At 34.7% G+C, this 24,672-nt stretch overlaps 1 protein-coding gene across 1 annotated transcript in view; it reads left to right on the forward strand.

The window, feature by feature from the left end:
- ZBTB41 (zinc finger and BTB domain containing 41) overlaps positions 1-24,672 on the forward strand; it is a 65,822-nt gene that overhangs the window by 22,010 nt on the left and 19,140 nt on the right. Inside the window, exons 4-8 of the mRNA XM_072648313.1 lie at positions 1,124-1,193; positions 6,082-6,229; positions 16,294-16,423; positions 21,959-22,054; positions 23,506-23,612. Coding sequence (XP_072504414.1) covers positions 1,124-1,193; positions 6,082-6,229; positions 16,294-16,423; positions 21,959-22,054; positions 23,506-23,612 — 551 coding nt within the window. The remainder of the gene's footprint in view (positions 1-1,123; positions 1,194-6,081; positions 6,230-16,293; positions 16,424-21,958; positions 22,055-23,505; positions 23,613-24,672) is intronic.

Here is a 24,672-nt window from a genome sequence, read left to right on the forward strand (position 1 = left end):
GTAAAATGCTTAGCATAGTGCCTGGCACATAGTAAGTGCTTAATAAATGCTTTTTCCCTTCTCCTTTAACTCAGTGTTAGTTGCCTAGGTGCACTCACTAAGTGATTTGTTCATGGTCACACAGCTAATATAGATCAGAAGCAAGACTTATGCCCAGATTTTTCTGATTCCAAGACCAGTTGCTCTGTCCTCATCAACACACTATCTATGTGTATGTGTTTTTCTATAAGTGAAATTTGAAATGATAGAGCAAAAAGACTGATTGAATCCTGAGGTTTTTACTTATCTTTAATTCATGTGTCTTTGATATTGAAATGTAGTTTGTGACACTGAAACAGAAATTTTAACCTTCAATATGTAGAAATACTATAAAGTAGTAGTAGTAACTTTCTTTTACATATAGCTTACTATATGTTATTATTTTGTACTATTATCCCCATTTTATAGGTGGGGAAAACTGAGACAAACAGAGGTTAATGACTTGCCTAAGATCACACATTTGATCAATCTCTTTGGGGGTTTTCTTGACAAAGATACTGGAATGGTCTGTCATTTCCTTCTTCAGCCTTTTATAGGTGAGAAAACTGAGACAGTCAATTAAAGTGACTCACCCAGGGTCACGCAGCTAATAAGTGTCTAAGGCCAGATTTGAACTCAGGTCTTCCTAACTCCAGCTCTGGTGCTCTGTCCACTGTACCACTAGCTGTTCTGAATAGTCTTAAAAAACTAAATAGTCCCAACTCTTAGTGAGTTTATGCTCTGTTCATGCTCATGGTGGTTTGTTTGTTTATGCTTATTCTGAGAACAGTAAGGTGAAATAAGAGTATCCCATAAAATGATGTTTGATCACTACAGATTTTCTCTTAAGTAGCTAGTTCATTGATTCCTATAAAATATTAGTTATATGAAATTTAAGTATGTTCTCCCTTATAATATAACCTACATAAAATGAGGTGTGACTATGTTAAAATTTTATTAGATACTAATATATATATATACATACATATATTTTGAGTGATGAATCAATCCTTGATTCTCTGTGATTGTTAGGTATATTCATATGAATTGCAAATTTTGGTAAAGAATACTACCTATCGAGAATATCCTTGTTTTTCCATTGTAGATTTCATCCTGAGAATGCACAAGAATTTATTTCCATCAAGAAGACTAAGAGTGAAAGCTGGAAATGTGATGTAAGCAGCTTATTTCTTCTTTCTTTAAAAAATAAAACACTTATGGTATATACTTCCCTTTGGGAGCAGTAAGATAAATCCATCTTTTAAATAGAAATATTCTTCCAGGAACATGGTATGGTTTTGAGTCCTAGAACACTACTACCTCTGAGGAATCAGAGTTGCAGATGACAGTCACAACGGGGAATGGAAGGATGCATTTTTCCAGTGATCATCTACATGCAAGAAACTGTGTAAGGGATATTATTGAGATACTGTATAATCAGAAAAAATTGCTGTTTGGAGGGATACACAGCCTGACTGCTCCATTGTTATAGGAATAGACTCAAAGGAAGGCCACTGGAATATTAGATCCTTTATGGAAGACTTTGGAAAGACATGGACAAGAATTACACAGGATGAGATGGTATGGATAGATTCTGATTTTCATTAATGAAAGGAGGACTCACATTAAAAAGATAGACCTATCAAAGTGCTGAAAAGCTAGGTGGCAAAGTTGAAACTGTAGTTCCGGGATTCATTGACACTTTATCAAAATATTAAGCATAAGTTATTCAATCACTGACTATATTCAAAAGAAATTATATTTATCAATTGGTTTGTAGACTTTAAGTGCCAGAACTATGTTAAGCAATGGGGATATAAAGAAAGGCAAAAGATAGTCCCTGCTTTCAAGACATGCTAAGAAGTGAGACAGCATGCAGACAACTATGTTCAGATAAGCTTTGCACAAGAGAAATTGGAAATAATCAACAGAGAGAAGGTACTAGAATTAAGGGAAATTGGGTAAGAATGGATTGGATTTTTGCCTGAACTTGAAAAAGGCCAGGAAAGGCAGGAGACGGAAATGAGGAAGGAGAGCATCCCAGGCATGGGTGACAACCAGTGAAAATGCACAAGTAGGAAGGTAATTTTTTTGTTGAAGGAACAGTATGTAAGGCAGTGTTACTGGATCATATTGAATATGGATGTAAGGGAAAAGAAGACTAGAAAGGTGGAGGGAAGGCAAGTTGTAAAGTATTTTAAATGTCAAACAGGATTTTATTTTTTATTTTGAAGGTGATGGAGAGCCACTGGAATTTTTTAATGGTGTTTATAGTGAGGAGGGGTGGTGTTTGTGTGAGAGAGTCAAAACATCCTTTTGACAACTGAGTGAAGGACAGACTAGAGTGGGAGTCTTGTGGGGAGATGAAGCAACAAACTATTGCAGTAGTCTAGGCCTGGGGGTGATGAGGACTTGCCTGCACAGAGTGGTGGCAGTTTCAGAAGAGACAAGGGGCGTAGTATGACTTAGTCACTTATTACAATTTATGTTTTCTTTGCAGTTATTACAGTAGGTAGTCATAAAGCATTTAAGAAGTACAAACACCCAGGATAATGGAAACAGCACTTCACTGGTCTTGGTTCCATCACTTGACCTGTTTAGGAGTTGGATATGTAAAACAACAATTATAGCTGAAATTTATATACTACCTTAAGGTTTACAAATTGCTTGGCTTATGTTAACTCATTATATTCTCAAAATAATCCTGTGAGGTATTTGCTACTCTTATTCCCATCTTAAGTATAAGAAAACAGGTTCATAATTTTATTAGCTTTCAGTTTAACCTTTAAATGAGTTATCCAAGGCTAGTAAAAGTATGAGGCAGAATATGAGAGGTTTTCCTTATTCCAAGGTCAGTAGTCCTACAGAATCCTGGAATCCCCAGTATTAATAACAATAATTATAATGTAATGATAATATTTGTAAAGTGCTTTGTAAAGCTTAAAAGAGATATAAATGCTAGTTAATAGTAATAACTAACATTTGTATAGCAGCTTTAAGCTTTACAAAGCACTTTACATATTTTTTCATTTAATCCTCATAATACTGTAAGGTAGATATTATTATCCCCATTTTATAGGTTGAGGAAACTGAGACAGAGAGGTTAAATGTTTTTGCACCAGGTCATGAAGCTAGTATCTGAAGCAGGATTGTAGGTTTTCATGATTTCAGGCCCAGTACTTTATGCCACCTAATTGCCACAAACAAAACACCTAAGTAATGGTCATCTAGCTTTTACTTAAAAGTAAAGTAGACAAACTGCAGCTGAGCATAAGTTTGCTCTGATTTTTGGGACGTTTTTTTCTTAGAGCAATCCTAAATCTGCCTCTTTATTCCTTTTTCAAGTTGTTCCTCATTCTGTCCTTTGGGGCCATATTGAGTAACTCTGATTTCTCATCCACGTGACTGTCTTTGAGAGGTGGCTGTCATGCTACCCCTAGTTGTCTTCCTACTGAACATTCCCTGTTCCTTTAGTCAGTTCTTACATGGCATGAACTTGAAGTCATTCTCCATTCTGCTTGCTCTCTGTCATACTCTCATCATTATCTTCCCCATAGTGTCACAGTTGATCATAGTACTGTAGAGAGGGCCTTTTTGTTCTTCAAACAAGACACTATCCTCCCACTTGTGCATTTTCACTGGCTGTTTCTCAATACCTGGAATTCTCTCCCTCTTTAACTCCTTTCCTTAAAATCTCACATTCTACAGGGACCCGTTCCCAGTTCTCTTCATCCTAATGCTTTCTGTCTGTTATCTCCAGTTTATCCTGTATGTAGCTTTTTTGTACCTAGTTGTTTACATGTCTCCCGCTTTAGATTTGCCTTTCTTTGTATTACCATGACTTAGCCCAGTGCCTGGTATATAGTTGGTGCTTAATAAGTGCTGGTTGACTCATGTTTTAACTTGACAGGCTCATTTGAATTCTGACTCTGGTACCCATTGTGTTCGCTAAGGATACTAGAGTTAGGATTCATAAAGGGCTTGTCAGACTAGAGCATTTGTCTCAGTCTTCCATAATATCTATCTTACCTGTCTACTGTATTTTTTCCTGGTTCAGGCTTAAATTAGTTTTCCCCTATCTATTTATTAAATTAGCCTCCCCTGCACTGCTGCTATTAGTCTGTTGAAAGCAAAGCTTTTATAATTCCCTTGCTTTAAAAACCTTCAGTGATTTCCCACTGTCTCCTCAATAAAGTCTGGTGTTTAAAGCTTAACATAGTTTTAATATACCTTTTTACTCATATCTCATCCTGTTTCCTCAGATATTCTGTCAAGTACTATCCAAATTCAGCTACCCATCATACTATAAGTAAAACTTGGAATTCTTTTTCCTTCTCCATGCCCTGATACCATTCTCTATTATCTGTGATTTTTTTTATTCTCATACTTTTCCATGAGTGGATTTCCCATGCTTCTATCTTCATTATGGAAATCCTATTTGTCTCTCTAGGTCTAGTTGAAATGCCACCTTCGTAAATCTTCTCCTTATTCCCTCACTTCAATATAATCTCTTTCTCTTTTGAAATGTCATTATCAGCTTGTTTTTACCTTTTTTGTGTGCCACTATCCTAACTATACTTTGTGTGCATGGGTATGTGTATACGCTCATATATGTATAATATATAATATTCTGTATTCTATTTTCTTATATGTGTATGTATATCATACTTTGTGTTATAGTTATTTGTGCACGTGTCCTGTTTCTCTTGATTATTCCTTGAAGCCCAAACTTGTATTTTATTTGTGTTTTTCTCTCTTCATATCTATCACAGTGTCTTGAACATCAGGAGGACAGGGATTAAATCAGTAATATCAAGAGTATAGGGAATCTTCAGGTGAGAGAGTATTTTTGTTTAGTGCAGGTTGGTGTGTTCTCTCCAACCTGTAGCCTTAGTGAGTTACTTAGAACACTGAGAGGTTAGGTCACATCTAGTAAAACAGTTACACAGTGGTTTTGTCTTGGTTACTTTCTTAAATAACCAGTTAGTCAGTAAACATTAAGCACCTTTTATGTTCCCGGTGCTGTACTAATAAGCATTTGGTATAAACAAAGGTAAAAGATAGTCACCATCCCCCCCAATCTAATAGAGGAGATAACATGCAAACAAGTATGTAAAACAAGTTATGTACAGGAAGACAAAACTGTATACAGTAGGGTAAAAGAAGCTAGTGGATAGAGTATTGAGCCTGGAGTCAGGAAGACCTGAATTCAAATCCATGCTGAGACTTGAGCTGAGATGTGTAACTTTGGCCAAATCACTTAACTTCCATTTGTTTTGGTTTCCTCATTGTAAAATGGGGAAAATAACAGGACCTACCTTGACGTGTTGTTTTGAATATTAAATAGTAATTGTAAAGTACTTAGCACAATGGCCTGGTACATAATAAACACTGTACAAATGCTTATTCCTTTCCCCCTTCCCTAAAGAAGTTAAATTTTCTGTTGAAAGTCTCCAGGAATATGTACACAAAAATAGAGAAAATTCAGTTCAGCAAGAAGTTATTAAATACTTTTTGTGGTCTGGCACTGTTCCTTTAAGTACAGGACAATATAGTTATTGTCCTGAAATATAGTTATTTTTAGTTTCAACTTCAAAGTAAAACTAAAATAGAATTTTTCATGTTTTCCTCCGTCAGTTAGACAATATTCATTTTGTCCTTAATCCCTTGTAGGGGTTTAAAATTTTTTTTATTATGTTAGTGGAAGGAAGGCAACATGATATAGCTGGCCTCAAATGTCTTCAAGCCCTATTTCTGACACGTATTGGCTGTTTGACTTTGTGCAAAACACTTAACTTCTCATTATTCCTAAGTTGTTGACAAGGTATTGGCCTGATATAGTAAAGGGAATTTTCTCATTCTGGAGATCTCTATTACAGTGTAAGCACAGGTCTAGTCTCTAGCCTAGCATATAGAAATTACTCTTTTGTGCTATACTTTGTCTTTGAAAATCTTTTCCATAGAAGCTTAGACTCAAAAAAAGTATCTTGCTTGTATTGTGACTTGTTTTCTTTATAACTTAATTTTGATTTTGGACTATTTTATTTGAAAATGTATTTTTAGATTTGCAAGAAGTCATTTACTCGAAGACCACACTTGGAGGAGCATATGATTCTTCATTCTCAAGATAAACCTTTTAAGTGCACCTATTGTGAAGAGCATTTCAAATCACGATTTGCACGGCTAAAACACCAAGAAAAATTCCACCTGGGTATGTAAATCACCACTAGTAGATAATGATGTTAGCAGAAGCTAACATCTGAGCTACTACTGCCTAATAGTAGAATAATCTACCTTACCTTTAAAAATTTAGTATTTTCCCCCCCAATAACATGTCAGAACAATTTTAACATTCTTTTTTTTCTTCAAATTTTGAGTTCTAAATTCTGTCCTTCCCTCCTCTCCTCACCTTATTGAGAAGGCAAACAATTTGACATAGGTTATACATGTGCATTCAGACAAAGCACATTTCCATTTTTAAGTCATGCTGTGAAAGAAAATACAGACAAGTAAAGAAGTATGCTTTGATCTATATTCAGACTCCATCAGTTCTTTCTCTGCAGAGGGATAGCATTTTTCATCATAAGTCTTTCAGAATTGTCTTAGATCAGTTGTATTGCTGAACATAGCAAAGTTATTTACAGTTGATCATCGTGCAAAATTGCTGTTTCTGTGGAAAACATTCTCTTGGTTCTGTTCATTTCACTTTGTATCAGTTCATGTAAGTCTTTCTTGGTTTTTCTTAGAGCATCGTGCTCTTCATTTCTTAGAGCACAGAAGTATTCCATTACAATCATATACAACAACTTGTTCAGCCATTCCCCAATTGATGAGCATCCCCTCACTTTTCAGATTTTTGCTACCACTAAATGACCTACTATAAATATTTTTTACATATATAGATCCTTTTCCTTTTTGTTTTTTATCTCTTTGGGATACAGACCTAGTAATGGCATTGCTTGGTCAAAGGGTTTGTATAGTTTTATAGACCTTTGAGCACAGTAGAATAATATACTTTAACACATTAATGGATTTATAAGCGCATAGATTTGGGTCATTCTACCATCAGCGCAGATTGCCGCTTGTTCATGCTGCCTGATTCTTTGTAAGTCTTGTTGAGGCTCTTTCATGGACTTCCCAAGGAAAATCCACTTAACTTACTAGAAGCTTTTTTATTAAGTCTCTTTACATGTTATAGGTACTGGGGAACCCCCTTTGGCAATTCATCTGCTGTCTCTTGCTGTTGATAAATGATTAGCAATTTGTTTTGGTATTTTTGTCAGATTAATTTTGTAAGTAGGTCAGAAATCTAAATGAAAATTGGTTGTTGTGTTTGCTAAGATTAATTGAAGCTAGTTCTTATTAGTTTATTGGGAGTTGAGTGTCCCCAATTGAGTAGGTTTGATAATTTAGTATTTCAGGGGACCCATTTTCCTATCATTCTGTAGTAGTACTGCAAATTGGAACCCCTCTAAGTCTTTGCATTCTGTTCTACTTTTCTCCATGTCTGTAAAAATCATTCAGAGATTTTACCCTTGAGCGGAAGGCCTTCCTTATAAATATCAATATAACTCTTAGATTGTCCATCTTCGTCTTTAATTAACATAAGTAAGCACCTTTTCTGATTATACTTTTTTATTCTTGAAGGATTTAATGCCATCTTTCATGTGTAGATTGTTATTGGTAACATTGTGCATGTTTTTGCATATTTGCCACATCTTTCAGTTCCTCTTTGGGTCATTTGTGATTCTTCTGGGATGTTGGTGTTAAAGTTTGTATGTATCAAACACTTTTGGGGTTCTCGATAGGCAATGTATATTCCCATATAAAATAAAATCCTTGTTCATTTCTGATCTAGGTCATTGTCTTACCTCCAGAATCTCTCTAAGGTATATATATATGCTAATGGACTTAACTATTGTCTATCTTTTGGCTGTATGTTATAATCTTTCTAATATACATTCTTAACTGTGATGATTAAGAAGAGACATAGTTTCTGAGTAATTTAATAATTTTGTTAATGAAACCCACAAATTATTAATAAAAGGATGGTCATTTAGTCACTTCTCTTAAACCAAAGTTCCCTAATGGTGGTGGGTCGCGCAGTTTATATGCCCCTTGAAAAGGAGGTGTTCATGAGAGATGGCAATCAACTCAGATTTGTTAACACAAAGACAGATGTGTGCTGTATTAAAATGGTGGTCTTGCAGTATGTGACTAGGTTACTCAAATCTTGGTCAAAGAGCCATCAATTTCTATATCACCTGTCTTGATAATAAATAGGAAGAATCAGCCTTTCCCCAAGCCTGTCAGAACAAACACAGTGAATGAGCTGGAATGCATCAATTAGCCCATACTTAGAATTTCTTTTACTGTCTGATTAGATCTTGGCTTAGGTAAAAGAGATTTCCTACACTGGTTGGTTTCTGGATGAGGAAGTAGAAAAGGGAAAACCCGTGGTCCTTATATAATAATTAGTAATTAGAAATATTTGTTTCTCACATTATTTATTATTTTTCTATTTTATGGGTGACTTGGAAGTGATATTTAATATTTTGCCACACAGTATTATTAGAAAAATGATAAGTTGCCAAAAATATTAGGCTAGATTGTTGTAGTAAAGTGTTTGTCTTTCAAAGCCCTTCATAATATCCTAGCCTCTTCCTGTCTTTCCAGTCTTTACCACCCCTCCAAGTGTTTGGCAGTGCAGTGACACTAGCCTTTTTGTGTTCCTCAAACAAAACCCTGCATCACCTTCGGTAAAGTCTCACCTTGTTCAAAAAGCTTTTCTCATTATTCCTTATTCTTAGTTCTTTCTCTCTGACACCATCTCCACTTTATCCTGTATTTATCTTGTTTATAATTGTTTGTATGTTTTCTCACCTATTAGACTGAGCTTCTTGAGAGAAGGGACTGGGTTGGTTTTTTTGTTGTTTGTTTTGCCTTTTGCCTTTCTTTGTATCCCCAAGGCTTATTAACACAGTACCTAGCACACAGTAGGCCACAATAAATGCTAGTGGACTTGACAGCAATTAGGGAAAGGCTGCATTTTGATTTTTTTCCCTTAGCATCAGCAAAAATAATTTTAATGAAACAAATATCTTTTACAGTCTCGACCTAAGTAAATGAAAATTTCAAAGTCTCAAAACAAGCTTACTAACTCGTTAGAGTTGGAATGGGCCTAAGCGTTCATTTAGCCCTTATTTTTTAGATGATGAAGCTAAGGTCCAGAGCACGATTTGAAACTAGGTTCTTTGGCTCTTTGCATAGCACTTTTTCAACTATACCACAATTTTACCTTGTCTTGGGTAAAAAATATTTTGCAATTGGGAGTGGTGTTTTATGATCCGATTTTTTTCTTTCATTATTTTAAAATTACCTTTGCCTTATAATCCTGAAGTTTAATGATTATGTATGTGTCTAAGGGAAGTTAAGTTGAAGTTCGTCCCTTTTGGCTTCCTTTGTGGATTCTACTGAATATGTAAACTATCCCATGATTTTGACGTATCTAGGAATTGTATTGTACTGTTTCTTGAAATAGAGTGTTTAGACACTGTACTTTCACATGGGTATGAGGGATCTAGTTTACTTTTGCATGTCTGTCTCAATGCTGACCTCTGTTGGATCTGATGCCTTCACTTGTAAGGTTTCCAAGTATTCTAGTTGTGTTTATTTAAGCTCATTTTGCTAATTTTATTGTTCAGCCATTGCAAAACAATTTCTCAATAAATGTAGCGTTTTAAATGTTTTCCATGGGCATTTTCTGATATTTAATTTCATCATCATTTGTCTTGCTTGTTCTTTAGCCGTTTTAAAAAAAATTTCCTTCATTACCTTTATTATCCACATTGATACATCTTTCAATAGTTCCTGTTTCATTTAGGGGCATACTGTTGGTGTTAATATTTTATTTTTTCCTTTTGGTGACTTATCCTTGATTTCTTAAAATCTATGTATTTATTTATTTATTTTATTGGAACTTTTATTTATTTCATTAATAATTCCTTTTCCTTCTCTGCAAAACAACTTTTTTTTGGGAGTAACATCACTTTTTTCTGTGTTGGGTGTTTCTGTTTTTGTAGAGGAAACAAGCATTTATTAAGCATCTGTTATGTGCCAGACACTATGCTAAGGGTTTTTTATAAATGTTATCTCACTTGATTCTCACAAGAACCCTGAAAGGCAGGTGCCCCCGTTTTATAGTTGAGAAAACCGAAGCGGCCAGTGGCTAAGTGACTTGCTCAGTCACTCAGGTAGTCTCTGAGATCAGATTTGAACCTAGGTTTTCCTGACTCCAGGTTGGCCTAGCACTCCATCTACTGTGCCACCTAGTTATTTCTAGAGAAGTGTACAAAAGAGTGTACTCTTTTAAGGACATATTACTCCATCTTCTTGCTAGACAGTAGAATGAGGGCTCTCAGTTTCATTTCTGAGCAGTCTTTGTTATTAGAAAGTTTGTTATTCTATAAAGTTTAAACCTAGTTTCTTTTAACTTACTTTTGTTAGGCCTAGTTCTGTCTTGTGCAGCTACACAGAAATTTAATCCCAGTTCTCAGGAATTTTAATGCTGCCACTCTGTAGTTTTCCTTCCTCACTTCACAAATAGTTTCTTTTATAAGCTTAGCATTACTAATATTAATTATCTTACATGATACCACGTCAGACTTTTAAAAACCATTTTGATCATCCTGTTCTTGAAACTTTTTAGTTTTTATCATATTTGAAAATATAAAAAATGTGATTGTCAGAGCCCAGCATATAGTGCTTTAGATGTACCTTGATCAATACAGAAGTGTGATAGAAATACTTATCTTATTCTTAGCATTATATTATGCAGTCTAAGAATGAATTAACTTTTAAATTGTTCAGATTGAGTTTGTCATCAGTGTGTAACTTTTACTAGATCTTTTAAATTAAAAATTCACCAACTACTTATCTGCTTATAGAATACCTACTCTATATAGATTCCTGTGCTAGGTGGAGGGAATGATACAAAATTTATTTAGTCTGTCTTCATGGAACTTTTAGGCTTTTTTACATGACCTATGGTCAAGCCTGATATTCACTGTCCTTTTGATTTTTTTAAGCTAAATATAAGACATTACATGAATGAATTTCTGCTGAGCTTAATTTTTCCAGATCATCATTCCAGGCCTTTATATCTTGATTATGTTGTTCTCTCTGTTTTCTGGCATCCTCAGATTTGATAAACTTGCCTTCACTGAAGCCATTCTGCAGATTGTTCTATCTGTCATTTCCATTCTCTAAGCTTCAGTGTTTCTCTGTCTATTTTTGGGTTGCAGATGATTTTCAGATCTATTTATTTGCCCTGATCTCCAGTCTTGTATCTCCAACTACCGGTTAGACATCTCAAACTGGATATCCTATAGATAATTCAAACTCAGCCTGTCTAAAATGGAACTCATGAGCTTTCCCTGAAAACCTTCTCTTCCTAGTTTCTCTGTTACCATTAAGGACTCCATCATTCTTCTAGTCTACCACGCTCACAATTTACTTGTCTTTCTTGACTCCTTGACTATTACACTAATTTCAGAGAACCAATCTGTTAACAAGTCTTACCACTTCTACATTTACAGCCTTTTTATATGTGTCCCCTTTTATTTCATGATCTGTGGTCAAGCCCTGTCTTCACTGCCCTATACTTGGTCAGTTGACTTTTTTTTTTAAGGATAGATGCAAAACGTTATATGAATTAATCCTTGTTTAAATAGTTACTGCCCCATTACGGGCTCTCATTTCACTCCTGGATTATTGTAGTAGCTTTTTAGTTGATCTCCCTGCCTCAAGTGTCTACCCAATCCATTCTGTCCTGTACTCAGCTGCCAAAATGATTTTCCTAAAGTTCAGGTCTGACTATTTGTCATCCCATCCCTGAGTCAGTAAACTCCAGTAGCGACTTATTATTTCTAAGATCAAATATACAGTTCTCTATTTGGCATTTAAAGCCCTTCCCAGAGACCAGAAAAAAGATGATAAAGTATGAGGAAACCATATAGACTGGCTTCCCCTATAACTATTTCATCAAAAGATTTTAGAAAAACATCAGACCAAGTAGGGATTGAAAAATCTAAGAAGAAATTGCAGTGATCTTTATGACCCAAGATCACTAATTCACCTCATAGGCAAATTAACAGGACAGGAACTGTAGAATAAAATAGGATCGCAAATACAGATTCTGCCCCTGTTCTGTTGATTGTAGGGTTCTTGCTCTTACACCACAGTGAATTTCTGATTCTCCTGGACCTAGAACAGGGGTAAGCAGGCAACTCTTTCATTCTCTTTCTGTTAAGTCTTCCACCTGATTGATGGGGTCAGAGCCAGCAACTCTTGACTGGAATTTAACCCAGTAGGTCTTCAGTTATATTGTCTAGATCCAAATTAGAATATGGAGCCTGGAAAGCCAAGGAAGTCAGTTTATACACCATGCACTTGATCAGACAGCAGAGGAGCTACTGAAAGTTTGTAGCTTTCTGATCTGAGCTTCCTCTGATAATTTGAAGAGCACAGAACTTTCAGTATCCAGAGAAAGTAACAGCAGGACTCTAGATAAGAATCTTTAGGATTATATAAGGAAAAGACAGTCTCATCACTCATATATAGGCCCTGGCCCTAACACAAAGTCTCTGTCTTGTAAGTAAGGTTGGGTTTTAATGAGTTAAAAACAAAAAGAATAAAGAGCTATTATAGTGCCAGAGAAACCCAAGACATAAATCCAGATGATTATAACTTCAAACACATGGAAGTAAAGGGCCAGTGGAAAATAAAAGTTGACCACAAGGTCAATTATAGTTCCTATAAGAAAAAAATGAAGATTTTTTTTTTTTAAAGTTAAAAATAATATAAATGAAAAGACAATGTTAGAGGAAGGATTTAGAAAACTGATGAGTGCTTTAAAGGAAAGACTTGGAAAGAGAGTGAACTACTGGACTACAAAATAATGACCTTAGGACAAAAAGAAATATTAAAACAGAGTCAAAAGTTTTCAAAAATAGAAGACATGATTGAAACAACTGAACAAACTATTTTTCGCATTCTAGTTGCCCTCCTTGGGCACTGTCCAGCTTTTTTTGTTTTCAATTGTTTTTCAGTCATGTCTGACTCTTTATGACCCCATTTGGAATTTTCTTGGCAAAGGTACTGGAGTGGTGCACCATTTCCTTCTACAGCTCATTTTATAGATAAGGAAACAGACAAACAGGGTTAAGTGATTTGCCCAGGGTCACACAGCTAATAAGTATTGGAGGCTAGATTTGAATTCATTTCTTTCTGACTCCAGGCCAAGAACTTTATCCACTGTGCCACTTAGCTGTCCAGAAAACAGATGAAGAATTGTTGAACTACTCGAAAGTTAGGACCAAAATATAAACCTGGATGTAGTATTTTAAGAAATATGAAAACTGTCTAGACATATTAGAATAAGAGCGCAGAATGAAAACAGAAAGAACCTAGCACCTCCTAAAAGAAACCCTCAAATGAATGCTCCCAAGAATGTCGTAGTCAAAATCAAGAGCTTCTGGGTTAAAAAAAAATACTGCAAGCAAGCAAAAAGAAAGTTTGAGTGTTAAGCAGATTAATAGTCAGCATCAGAGAAGATTTAGCAGCTATCACCATAAAGAGGGGAAAGTCATACTATGATATTCCAAAAGGTCAAAAAGATTGAGATTTAAAACCCAAAATAACCTACTATTTACAGGATTCAGTAGAAACATAAAAAGATAAACATAAAAGAAAAAGGAATTATATAAGGATGAAATTTGCATTCTAATGGAGGGGTGTGGTGATAAAAGTGTCTTCTCAGAACTCTTAATGTCTTCAAGGATCATAGAGACAGTTAAATAACACAAAGAGCCTAGGAGTTGTTTTGTTTTGATGATCTTAAAAGAGAAAAGGAAAGAAAAGGAAAAGAAGGCTATCCCAGGGAAGAATAGAGTGGAGAAACATTTCATATATTTGGAGAGTGGAAGTAGAAATCTGCCAAAAAGGAAAGGGTGGGGAGAATGCGTATCCCTTGGACCTCACTTTCATGTGAGTTAGGCAGCACAGTATAGAACTCACATGCAGTTTGGCGAAAAAATGCCTTTATTTGAAAGGAAAAGAGGAGAAAAAGGGGAGAGAGAAGAGGAAGAGAAGGCAGTGAATAAGCATTTAGATAGTGTCTAGTATGTGCCAAACACAGTGCTAAGTGCTTTATGAGTATCTCATTTGATCCTCACAACACTGTGACACAGGTTGAAATGAGAATTAATCATAAGCAGAACAAACCATAAACTTCAAAGGGATTACAAAATGGATTTAGCAGGAAAGAATTTTATGTTTTTTTTGGACATGACCAACATAGGAATTTGTTTTGCTTGACTATGCATATTTGTTATAAGAGGTTTTTTATTTGTTTTTAAAGTAGGTGAGAATGGCAGAAAAGGAAAATAATAAATATTGGAGGGGATGTGGGAAAATTGGGACATTATTGCACTATTGGCGCATTTTCCAACCATTCTAGAAAACAATTTGTAACTATGCACAGAGGTCTATAAAACTGTACATACCCTTTGAAATGGCTAGGTCTGAGAGAAAAAGGAAAGGGACTTATTTTTAGAAAAAAATATAACAGCTCTTTTTGTGTTGGCAAAGAATTGGAAATTGTGAAGATGTCCATCAGTTGGGGAAGGGCTGACAATTTGTTCTATAAGAAATGAGGAGTAGAATGCTTTCAGAAAAACCTGGAAAAACTTACATGAACTGACACAGAATGAAGTAAGCAGAACCAGGAGAAAATTGTACACAGAAACAGCAAAGTATGATGATAAACTATGAATGACTTAGTTCTCATCAATACACTGATCCAAGACAATTCCAAAGGACTCATTGTGAAAAATGCTATCCATCTCCAGAGAAAGAACTGATAGAGTCTGAATGCAGATGGAAAATACTATTTTTCCCTTTTTTTTTTGTGGGTTTGGTTTTGGTCTATGTTTTCTTTTACAATATGACTAACATGGAAATAGGTTTTATATAATTACACGTGTCACTTATACCAAATTGCTTACTGTCTCAGAGAAGAGTAAAGGAGAGAATGTAGAACTCAGAAAAAAGAAGGTTAAAAATTATTTTACATGTAATTGGGGAAAAATTATTTTAAAAAGCCATTAAAAGCTAAAAAAAAAATAAAATAGGTGAGAAGGAAAATAAATGCTTAATTGAAAAAAATTTCTTAAAGTCTCTCACAACAACCTTTCATTTTTATATTTCTAGTCTTATACTTCACTTTCCACCATTTATTTTATGATCCAGCAACTCCTTCCCTCTTGCTATTTCTTTCACTCCGTCTCCCTTCTCTGTATCTTTTCAATGGATGTCTCTCATACCTGGAATGCTCTTCTATCTTTGCCTCTCCTCATGGCTTCCCAGACTTCTTTCAAGTCCCACCTTTTATAAGAGCCTTTCTGGTCATGTTCGTCCCACCTCACCCATCTCCACTCTGACTTCTGTCTTCCTTCTAAGATGTTTTCTGCCACTTAATTTGTGTATGTCCTGTAGGTAGATATCTGTTTGTGTATTGTCTCCCTCATTAGAATGCGGGCTCATTGAGGATGGGAACCTCATATTTTTGCTTTTCTTTTATTTAGTATTTAGCAAACTGCTTGACACATATTGAGTGCTTAATAAATGCATTGCTAACTGACTGACAGGTCCAGAACCCTGCTGCATGCCATTAGATCCTCCCTTTTTTGATATTGATATTTCTCTGTTATGGAATACTATTCTATATATTTTATACTCTGGATGTAGTTCCTTCATGATAAGCTTCTAATTAGGATGTAATCTTTTCATTTTCTGTAAGTATATTCCTGGCACCTAGCACAGTGCCTTGGAATCTAGTAGCCTCATAATATTTATTGATTGGTTATTGATAATACATTGAAATTTACCAGACTACTTTAGAATCAAGACATCTTGGACATTTTTTCCAACAAAAATAATTTTGACAAAAGTATTTTAAAAATTGAAATTAAATTGTAAAACCTAAGATGTGAGATTTTTAAATTTTCTTTACTTAAAGCCAGAATAATGATTTAAATTACTAGTATTCTTTAAAAAATATTAACTGAATTTCTATGTTAATGTGTTAAAACCTTTTGTGTATTCTCTTCCCTTCTCCATCCTACCTTTTTGTTCCCTATACACAAAGGTATACCTACTTTAGCATTCTTTCATTTAACCTAAGTAAATAAATTTTCCTTTCTCTCTGTATTTTAGGTCCATTTCCATGTGATATCTGTGGTCGCCAGTTCAATGATACTGGAAATTTGAAACGACACATAGAATGTACTCATGGTGGAAAGAGAAAATGGACTTGTTTTATATGTGGAAAATCAGTAAGAGAAAGGTGAGGTGTTATCTAGAGACTTCACCTCAATTTGATATTACAATTCTCAGAAAAATATGGCTAATGGTTATTTGAGAAAATGACAGTGATAAGATGGAAAATTTGCAGGAGGTCAAGCAGAATGGTGAAGAGTCAAGATCATGCCCTATGAGCATTGACTGAAGGAACTGGTATTGTTCAACCTGGAGGAGATCAGACTTATGGGGTATATGATAGTTATCTCAATATTAGAAGGAACATCAGGTGGAAGATGGACTAAGGTTGTTCTGTTTATTCATAGTAGGCAGAACTAGCAGCATCATGTGGAAATTGCAGAGGCAAATTTATATTTAATGGAACAATAAAAAGCATGCTGACAGAGCTCTGCAAAAGTGGAATTTGTGCCTTTGAGAGGTAGGATTCCCCCTTAATGAAAAAGTGAGAAAAAGCATTTATTTAGTAAGTACTTACTATAAGCAAAGCACTATGCTTTTTCAGCATTTTTCAAGCAAAGGCTAGATGATCCCTTGGATATATTGTAAAAGGAGTTTCTTGTTTAGGTATGGGTTGGACTAGACTTTGGAGCTTTGGAGGTCCCTTCAAACTCAGGTTCTACAATTAGGTTGCACCGATTTATACATTTTATGCCTGAAAATATTTGAATTTTGATAGAAGACTTTCATTCCACATTAGAAGAGCTCTAATTGTTAAAAAACTTTTCTCATTTGAGCCTGAATCCTACCTCTCTTGTAAGTTTAAGCCCTTCATGCTGCCCTATGGGCCAAGCAGAGCAAATCTAATCACTATTCCACATGAAAGTGCTATTTCAGTATTTTTTTTTTAAACCAGATTTTCTGTTTGTTTATTAGGACCACAAGATCATAAATCTACAACTGTAAGGGTACCTCAGAAGTCATCTAGTCCAATCCCCTTATTTGACACATGAGGAAACTGAGGCCTACAGAAGTTGAGATTTGTTCAAGGTCACAGGTAGTGTCAGGGGTGGGATTTGAACTCAGGTCCTTTAATTCCAGAGACAGTGTTCTTTCAAGTGTTCCATAGTGTCTTCCCTATTATTATTAGTCAATGAATGCTCAAAAGTGAAAGTTAAAGTAAAGATTTATTATTCTACAAGTCAGTGAGAAAAGTATCATAGGATGGATCCTAGGCTTTAGAGTTGGAAGAGAGCTTAGTGATTATCTAGTCTATTACTCATTTTACAGGTGAGGAAACAAATCCAGAGAAAAAAAGTGGCTTACCACAGTAAATAGGATTTGATTTGCAACTTTTCTGTGACCGAAAGTGAGTTCCATTTTTGTGTCTCCATTATAGTATTGTTATGCCTTCTTTAACAGCACCATCTGCTGGCACAGTTCCTTCTTCACCTCTTAACTCTACTTTTCAAACATACTAGACAGGAGACAGAAGTAAGAGTGACTACATAAGAATATAATTTGTTTTTTTCCAAACGTCCTCAAAAAATTACAATTCTAGTGTAATTTCTCTTTACCTACAGATTATGTCCTGTCTTAGAGAAGCTGTAAAGAGTTAGCTAACGCTGCCTCAGTAGTAACAGGACTGCAATATGGAGTGGCAGAAGTGGCTTCCTAGAAACTCATGCCCTAGATCACCTAAGTGGTTTTATGGGTGGGTAGAACTCCTTAAAATTTTGTGATTAAATGACATGTACAGGAAATATCATTTATTCATTGAATACTTAGTGTGATCAATAATAACAGTGGTGTTGTAAACTGAATTGTTTGACCCCTGCACCAAGATTAAGTTTGATTTTTTTTCTTAATTCACTGTGGTGACTGGGTATTATTTATATATATTATTGAAACTTTGTTTTAATGGAATAGAAAAAGCTCTAGCCAATGAAAAGACAAAGTCTGTTGTCTATGGCTATAAAAGAGAAAGGCTATAATTAAGTAGCAGTAATGATAATAGGTAACATTTATATAATGCCTACGCTATTCTAGGCCACTGTACTAAGCACTTTTTACAAATATTTCATTTGATCCTTTGTGTCAACAAAGTAGGTGCTATTATTATCCCCATTTTACAGATGAAGAAATTGAGGCAAACAGAGGTTAAGTGACTGGCTCCACATAACTAATAAGGGTCTGAGGCCATATTTGAACTCATGTCTCTCTGATTCCAGGCCCAGTGCTCTCTGTACTGTGGTACCACTTAGCTGCCCAAAAGATAATAGGATGAGGAACTTCCTCAGTAAAGATTTTTCTACAATGTGAAATTGAAGGTCCCGGGCAAAAAAAAATTGTTAGTCACATGTTTCAGAAATTTCAGAATAGAGACTTGCCAAGGATAAATTATTTCTGTATAGACCACATGTTCTATAGGAAAGGAATTATTGAAGTGGGTAATAATTAGAAGAGCATATATTTGCTTATGTGTAAATTGAATTTATTGAATTATTATTTTAATTGTTAGTGCTGCCTTTTTTCTCTGACTATAGTTCGTTCTTTGGCACTTTGATGTTTGGGTACTTTTTTGTTTGTTCTCTCTTTTTCTGTCTCTCCCCACCTTCCCCTTTTTTTTACTCTCTCTATTCTTTCCTCTCTGTCTCCTTTCCCCTTTTCCTTGAATCTAAATTACTGGGTCTGCATCCAAATGTCAGTAGAATTTGAATGAATTATTTCTTTAGAAGACCAGGTAATTGCTCACTGAAAGGCTGGATCAAAATATAAGTGAATTTATTATTATGAAAAAGGTCCGGTAGAGTTCCCTTGGTGATATGGTTTGGCCATTGTACTTTTTATTATTTTTAATAATTCCTTGGATAAAGGCCTAACTAGTATGGTTATAAAATTTTCATTTCACACAAAACGTATGGGGGCATGGGATAGGATCTAGAAAGATTTTGACAGGTTAAAACAGTGAACAGATTTTAATAAGACTGAATTTAATAAGGATGAATTTTTGGGTGAGTGAGTTTTTTGAACTCATGGAGGACTTTACAAAGGTTGGGGAGACCATTATTCATTTGGTAAAAAGGGTCTAGGACTTTTAGTGGGCTACAAGTTCAGTATGAGCTGAAGGTGTTGTTGCAGCATTAGATTACATTATGAATGATATAGTATGTAAGACTATGGGAGTACTGTATTCTACACTGGTCACTCCACATCTGTAATGTATTGTCTTAAATTTGGAGTACCATAGTTTTGGAAAGATAATAATAAGCTAGAGTCTGATCATGATGTTGAAGGCTTTCAAAATAATGTCATTGGGAAATTGTTTGAAGAAATTTATTGTGGAAAACAGTAATTATTTGGGATATTTTTGGAGTAGTGAGAGGAAGATCAACATCTTCACTGATTTGAAAGGCAATCATGTTGAAGGATTGTATTTATTCTGATGGTTGCATTACAATACATATATGGAATTAGCTGAGAAGAAAGATTTCACCCCAAAGTAAGGAAACACTAGCAGAGATGTCCAAGAGTTGACTGGGTCCCCTGGGCAGGAGTAAATTCTCTCTCACTGGAGGTCTTTAAGCAGTGTTTGATTAACCTTTGTCAAGCATAGTATGAAAGACTTTCCTATTCAAGTGCAGGTTGAACTAGGTGATATTTGGGGCACTTAAAACTCTAAAATTCTGTAATTGATCTTTTGATGCTTTGGATTAAGGAAAATCTTTCTTTAAATATTATTATGGATGAAGAATGGTTGGATGGTATTACTGATTGCATTAATCAATATATTTGTGGTTGTTCAGTCATTCAATTATGTGTGACTCTTTGTGACTCTGTGGAGCATATTGTTCCTAAGGGTTTTTGTGGCAAGGATACTAGAGTGGTTTGCCATTTACTTCTCCAATGGATTAAGGCAGACAGAGATTAAATGCCTTGCTCAGGGTCACATAGCTAGTAAATGTCTGAGGCCACATTTGAACTCAGGTCTTCCTGACTCCAGGCCCAGTACTCTATCCACTGAGCCACCTACCTGCCTCCTATACAGGAATATACTATCTGTATGTACTGAAACAAACTGATCAGTACACTGTAGTTCTGGAATTTCAAACAGTAATTTCAGAAAGGACCAAATATCCTGGTTTTTAATTATTTTTTTCTCAACACTTCCCTCCCCTGACCCATTCTTCACCTTTTCCCAACCCTGAATCATTACATCTCTGTCACTCTTCACTATGGACTACTTACACTTTTTATGCCTTTGGGAAGAGAACAGGGCTACAGCAGAACTTGTCTCCCTTGTTTTCTCTTGTTCCCTATTGGCTTTTCTACTTTGCACATAAAGGTCTAAAGCACTTGGGCAAATTTCCCTTCAGCATTTGAAATACAGAGCAGTTTTTAGCTGCTCGTTTAGTACTTCAAGCATCTGTTATTTTGTTGGTGTTAATTTGGACTCTGTCAGGGTATATCAACTCTCTTGGATGGTTTTCATGAGTTGCTTTGGCTGGCGAAAATCATTCAGTGACTGTTCGTAACTGGTAGTGATTCTCTTTGTGCTTGACCAGAATGCTTAAATGCTTGTTGACTTATGTAGAAGAAAAAAATAATACTGAAATACACTCTGCAATTTTAGATTCAAGCCTGCCAAAAGCAATTTAATGTTAATTGATATTCAGGCCATTTTTGACTTGGAGAGATATTCAAACTAGTATGCTCTCCCATGATTCCTGACTTTCCTCACTGCCTGAAGAGAATTTCATCTTTGGGTGCAGGGGTGTGCTGGAACCAGCTCATACAGGGTTTGGAGTGCGGATTGTTACATATTCAGTGTGAACTTGATTTATTGTTTTGTTGATTGTCTATATTTAAGAAAGCAATGGAAAACAATGTTAATAATGCAGATTAAACAAAAAAGTGTGTCGTGTTTTCATAACCTGTTGTTAAATGTTTATCAGCATATCCCTGTACTCAGGTAATTTTTATAGAAATTTTGAACAAGGGAAAAAATATCACAAATATATAAAAAAATACAGTTCAGCCTAATGTTCTACAGTTGTTAAGTAACCTAGTTACCACCTGATTGTTCCTGTGTTAAATCTAGAGTAATACCTCTTCTCTTTCATCATTCTCTTAATCCTTTCTTAATAAAAAGATGGATGAGTCCTATCTAGTATCAGATCTACACAGTGATGTACCAAGTAAGACCTGAAGAACTGTTTCCATTTGTTGATACATCTTCATCTGTAATCTCTCAAGTCTCACAATAGTTATTTCATTTAATTGGATTCATAAACTAGCCATTGGTAATGACAAAACTAATATTTGTGATAGTAGTCAGAAGAGAGGGTTGTTTATTCATTTTATTATCCACCTCATATCATCTTGCTTTAGTACATCTTTATGCATGTAAAGATTATTTACATGTACTATAACTGTTAACATTCATCATGAATATAATGATAGAATAGTTGGTTAATAGATTGGATTCTTAAGCTTTGTGTTATAACAGACCCTAAACTGTTTATGTCAAAATCTTATTTTCTTTAAAATTTATAAAGCAGAGATTCTTACAAACAATATTATTAAGTGGTATTAAATGATGTTGCATTATTTTTGAATACAGAACTACTTTAAAAGAACATCTGAGGATTCATAGTGGAGAAAAACCACATCTGTGTAGTATTTGTGGGCAGAGTTTTCGCCATGGAAGCTCATACAGGTAAGGTGACGCCAAATTTTTATATGTATGATATCAAGAAAAAAATTGTCACCAATCTGTGTGTGTGTGTATGTGTATGTATATGTGTATATATCTTTTTATTGTTGTGCTAACTGCAGCAAAAACCATTTCTCGAGCACTCAATGGGACATGATTATCTTAGTTGTGTATACAGGTTTACGAACATGGATCAGCCTTCTGTTTCATAACTTTGTAGAACCTACTGTGCTAGAAGTGCTATTCTAGGTAAATTATATTTAAATGTATATATACATATATAAACATATAACATATGTATACATACACTTGTGCATATGTGCGTAGTTAATAAAGCTTTTTCATGTACAGTGAACTTAATAAATCTGTGTTGGAGTTTCCATGTTGTTTTTTCCTGATTTTTATTTAGTAGATAATGTTGCATTCTAGGAAATATTTTCCATTCTCTTAATTTCAGAAAATTGTGCCTTGTTTAATTGTGATCTATCTGCCTTTTTCATGGGGCTCATATATTTATAATTCATTTCTATGAGGGAGTTTTTGGAGAGGCCAGGGATGGTAGTAAATAGCTAGAAGAAATTTGAAGATAAACACATATCTGTGCTTTACTAATACTGTTGTAAGAATTTTAAGTCAGCATTTTAAAATTGTTTCCTTTTTATTATCTCTGAATTTTATCCAGTTAAAGGAAAATAAAAATGATATGATTTCAGGTATTTCATCCATTAACTTTATTATTTTTTATGCTAAAAGTAGCAAGAAAAATTTATTCTAGCAATTTATCTAATAGGAGTTAGTGTTTCTTTTCTTCCCATAAATCACATTTGTTTGTAATTTAAATAAAGTTCCTCAGATTTTCTGTAATCTATCCTAGCATGTGTATAAAATAAGTTATGTGAAATGTAATAAAATATGGTTTTCATAAAGGTTAATACTTGGGGGAAGAGAGGGATACATGGCATTCTATGATGATGTAAGAAATAGAAAATATCTGTAAAAACTTATTTAAAAAAAACATGACTACTAGTAAGAAATACAGTTGGTTTTAAAAGGAAGGGGAATGATCATTTTCTGTATTTTCCAAAAGAATTTTTTAATTTACTGTTTGGCATGTGATATGCTATGTAGCTCATGTTTATTCATTCTGTCCCCTTAGCACATCTTTTCATGGTTTACTCCTACTTCTGACCACCTCTAGGCCTGGTGGTAAGGAATACCACCTTTTAAAAGCTTGGTAGGCAGAGTAAAGTAGCCCAGGAAAAGTAGTAGGGGAACATGTAGGGAAAGAGGTAGCAAACTTTGTACCTCATTGTGTGGTAGTAGGGAGGATACTATGAGTCATAGATACAAAACTGATAATCTGTGTATGTTTGAGAGAAGACTTTATATTATTCAGAGGTTATTGTTTTTTATTCTTACACCAGTATAAATTCAATATTCATCTTCATATTTAGACTTCATTTGCGAGTCCATCATGATGATAAGAGATATGAATGTGATGAATGTGGAAAAACATTTATTCGTCATGATCATCTTACAAAACACAAAAAAATACATTCAGGTAGGCAGTATCTTGTAATAATAATTTTTAAAAATTTGTAAGGCAAATGTAAGGGAAATAATATTGTGATTATGTATTCATAATGACTCATTTAAAAAATTTGTATTTTAAATTTATACTGAAGCTTTCTTGAATCTGGACTCATCTGTTTGGTTTTAGTATTAAAAGTCAACGTTCTGGACATTGGTGTTCCATGTATTCTGCAGGCTTAAGTGGAATATCTGCAGTTGGTGATGTCTTAGTTGGAAAGATCAAGATTATATTTTACACTTTGATATGTTGGAGAGGGATAATTGAGTTCTAGGAGAAATGGGGAGGAGGGTAAGGCATTTGAGATTTTCATGTCACAGTGAGTGTTTGAAGCCCTCTTTGTGGAAAAGGGTTCTTTTGTAGTAACCCTGATCAATTTCAGATCTTCACACTGTATTTATAATTTTCAAACTCTGGGGATTTCTCTCATATTTTCCTCTCAGATTGATGTTCAGGAAGTGCTAAGACAGCCAACTCTGTGCGTACAGTAATGGGAGAGAGCCAACTATGAGCACAGTAGAACAGGTGATTATTATTATTATAAACATAATGTACATGTCAAAATATGCTATAATCAATAGTTACATTGTAGAATATTTCCATGAGGTAGGTTGCTATTGTTATTATCACCACTTACCAGAGATGCTAAGGAATTGGTGATTTCTTCATGCATTTATAGTGGCAGCCCTAGGATTTGATTTCTAAATTCTTAATGCTAGCTTGTGCATTTGGGTCAGGCATGAGTTTTGAAAACCATTAGGCCTTAAAATATTAAGAAGGCAAAGATATCTAGAATTTAATTTCTATTTGTATTTTGGCTCATTGGGAATGTAAGAAATCCCCAAAGGTGAAAAATCATTTTAAAATTAGAATACAAAGATCTGAAAATGTTCAGGTCCCCATTTTAAATTATATAGTTTCTTCTTATGGTGTTAATTTACATTTTGTGGTTCTTGTTGCTTAAAAAATATCCACAGGGGTTGGAAAACTGAGTTTTGAAGTAATCTCAGTTATCTTACACCATTACTTA

Source organism: Notamacropus eugenii, chromosome 2 (genome assembly GCF_028372415.1).
Source record: "Notamacropus eugenii isolate mMacEug1 chromosome 2, mMacEug1.pri_v2, whole genome shotgun sequence".
NCBI classification, from domain to species: domain Eukaryota; kingdom Metazoa; phylum Chordata; class Mammalia; order Diprotodontia; family Macropodidae; genus Notamacropus; species Notamacropus eugenii.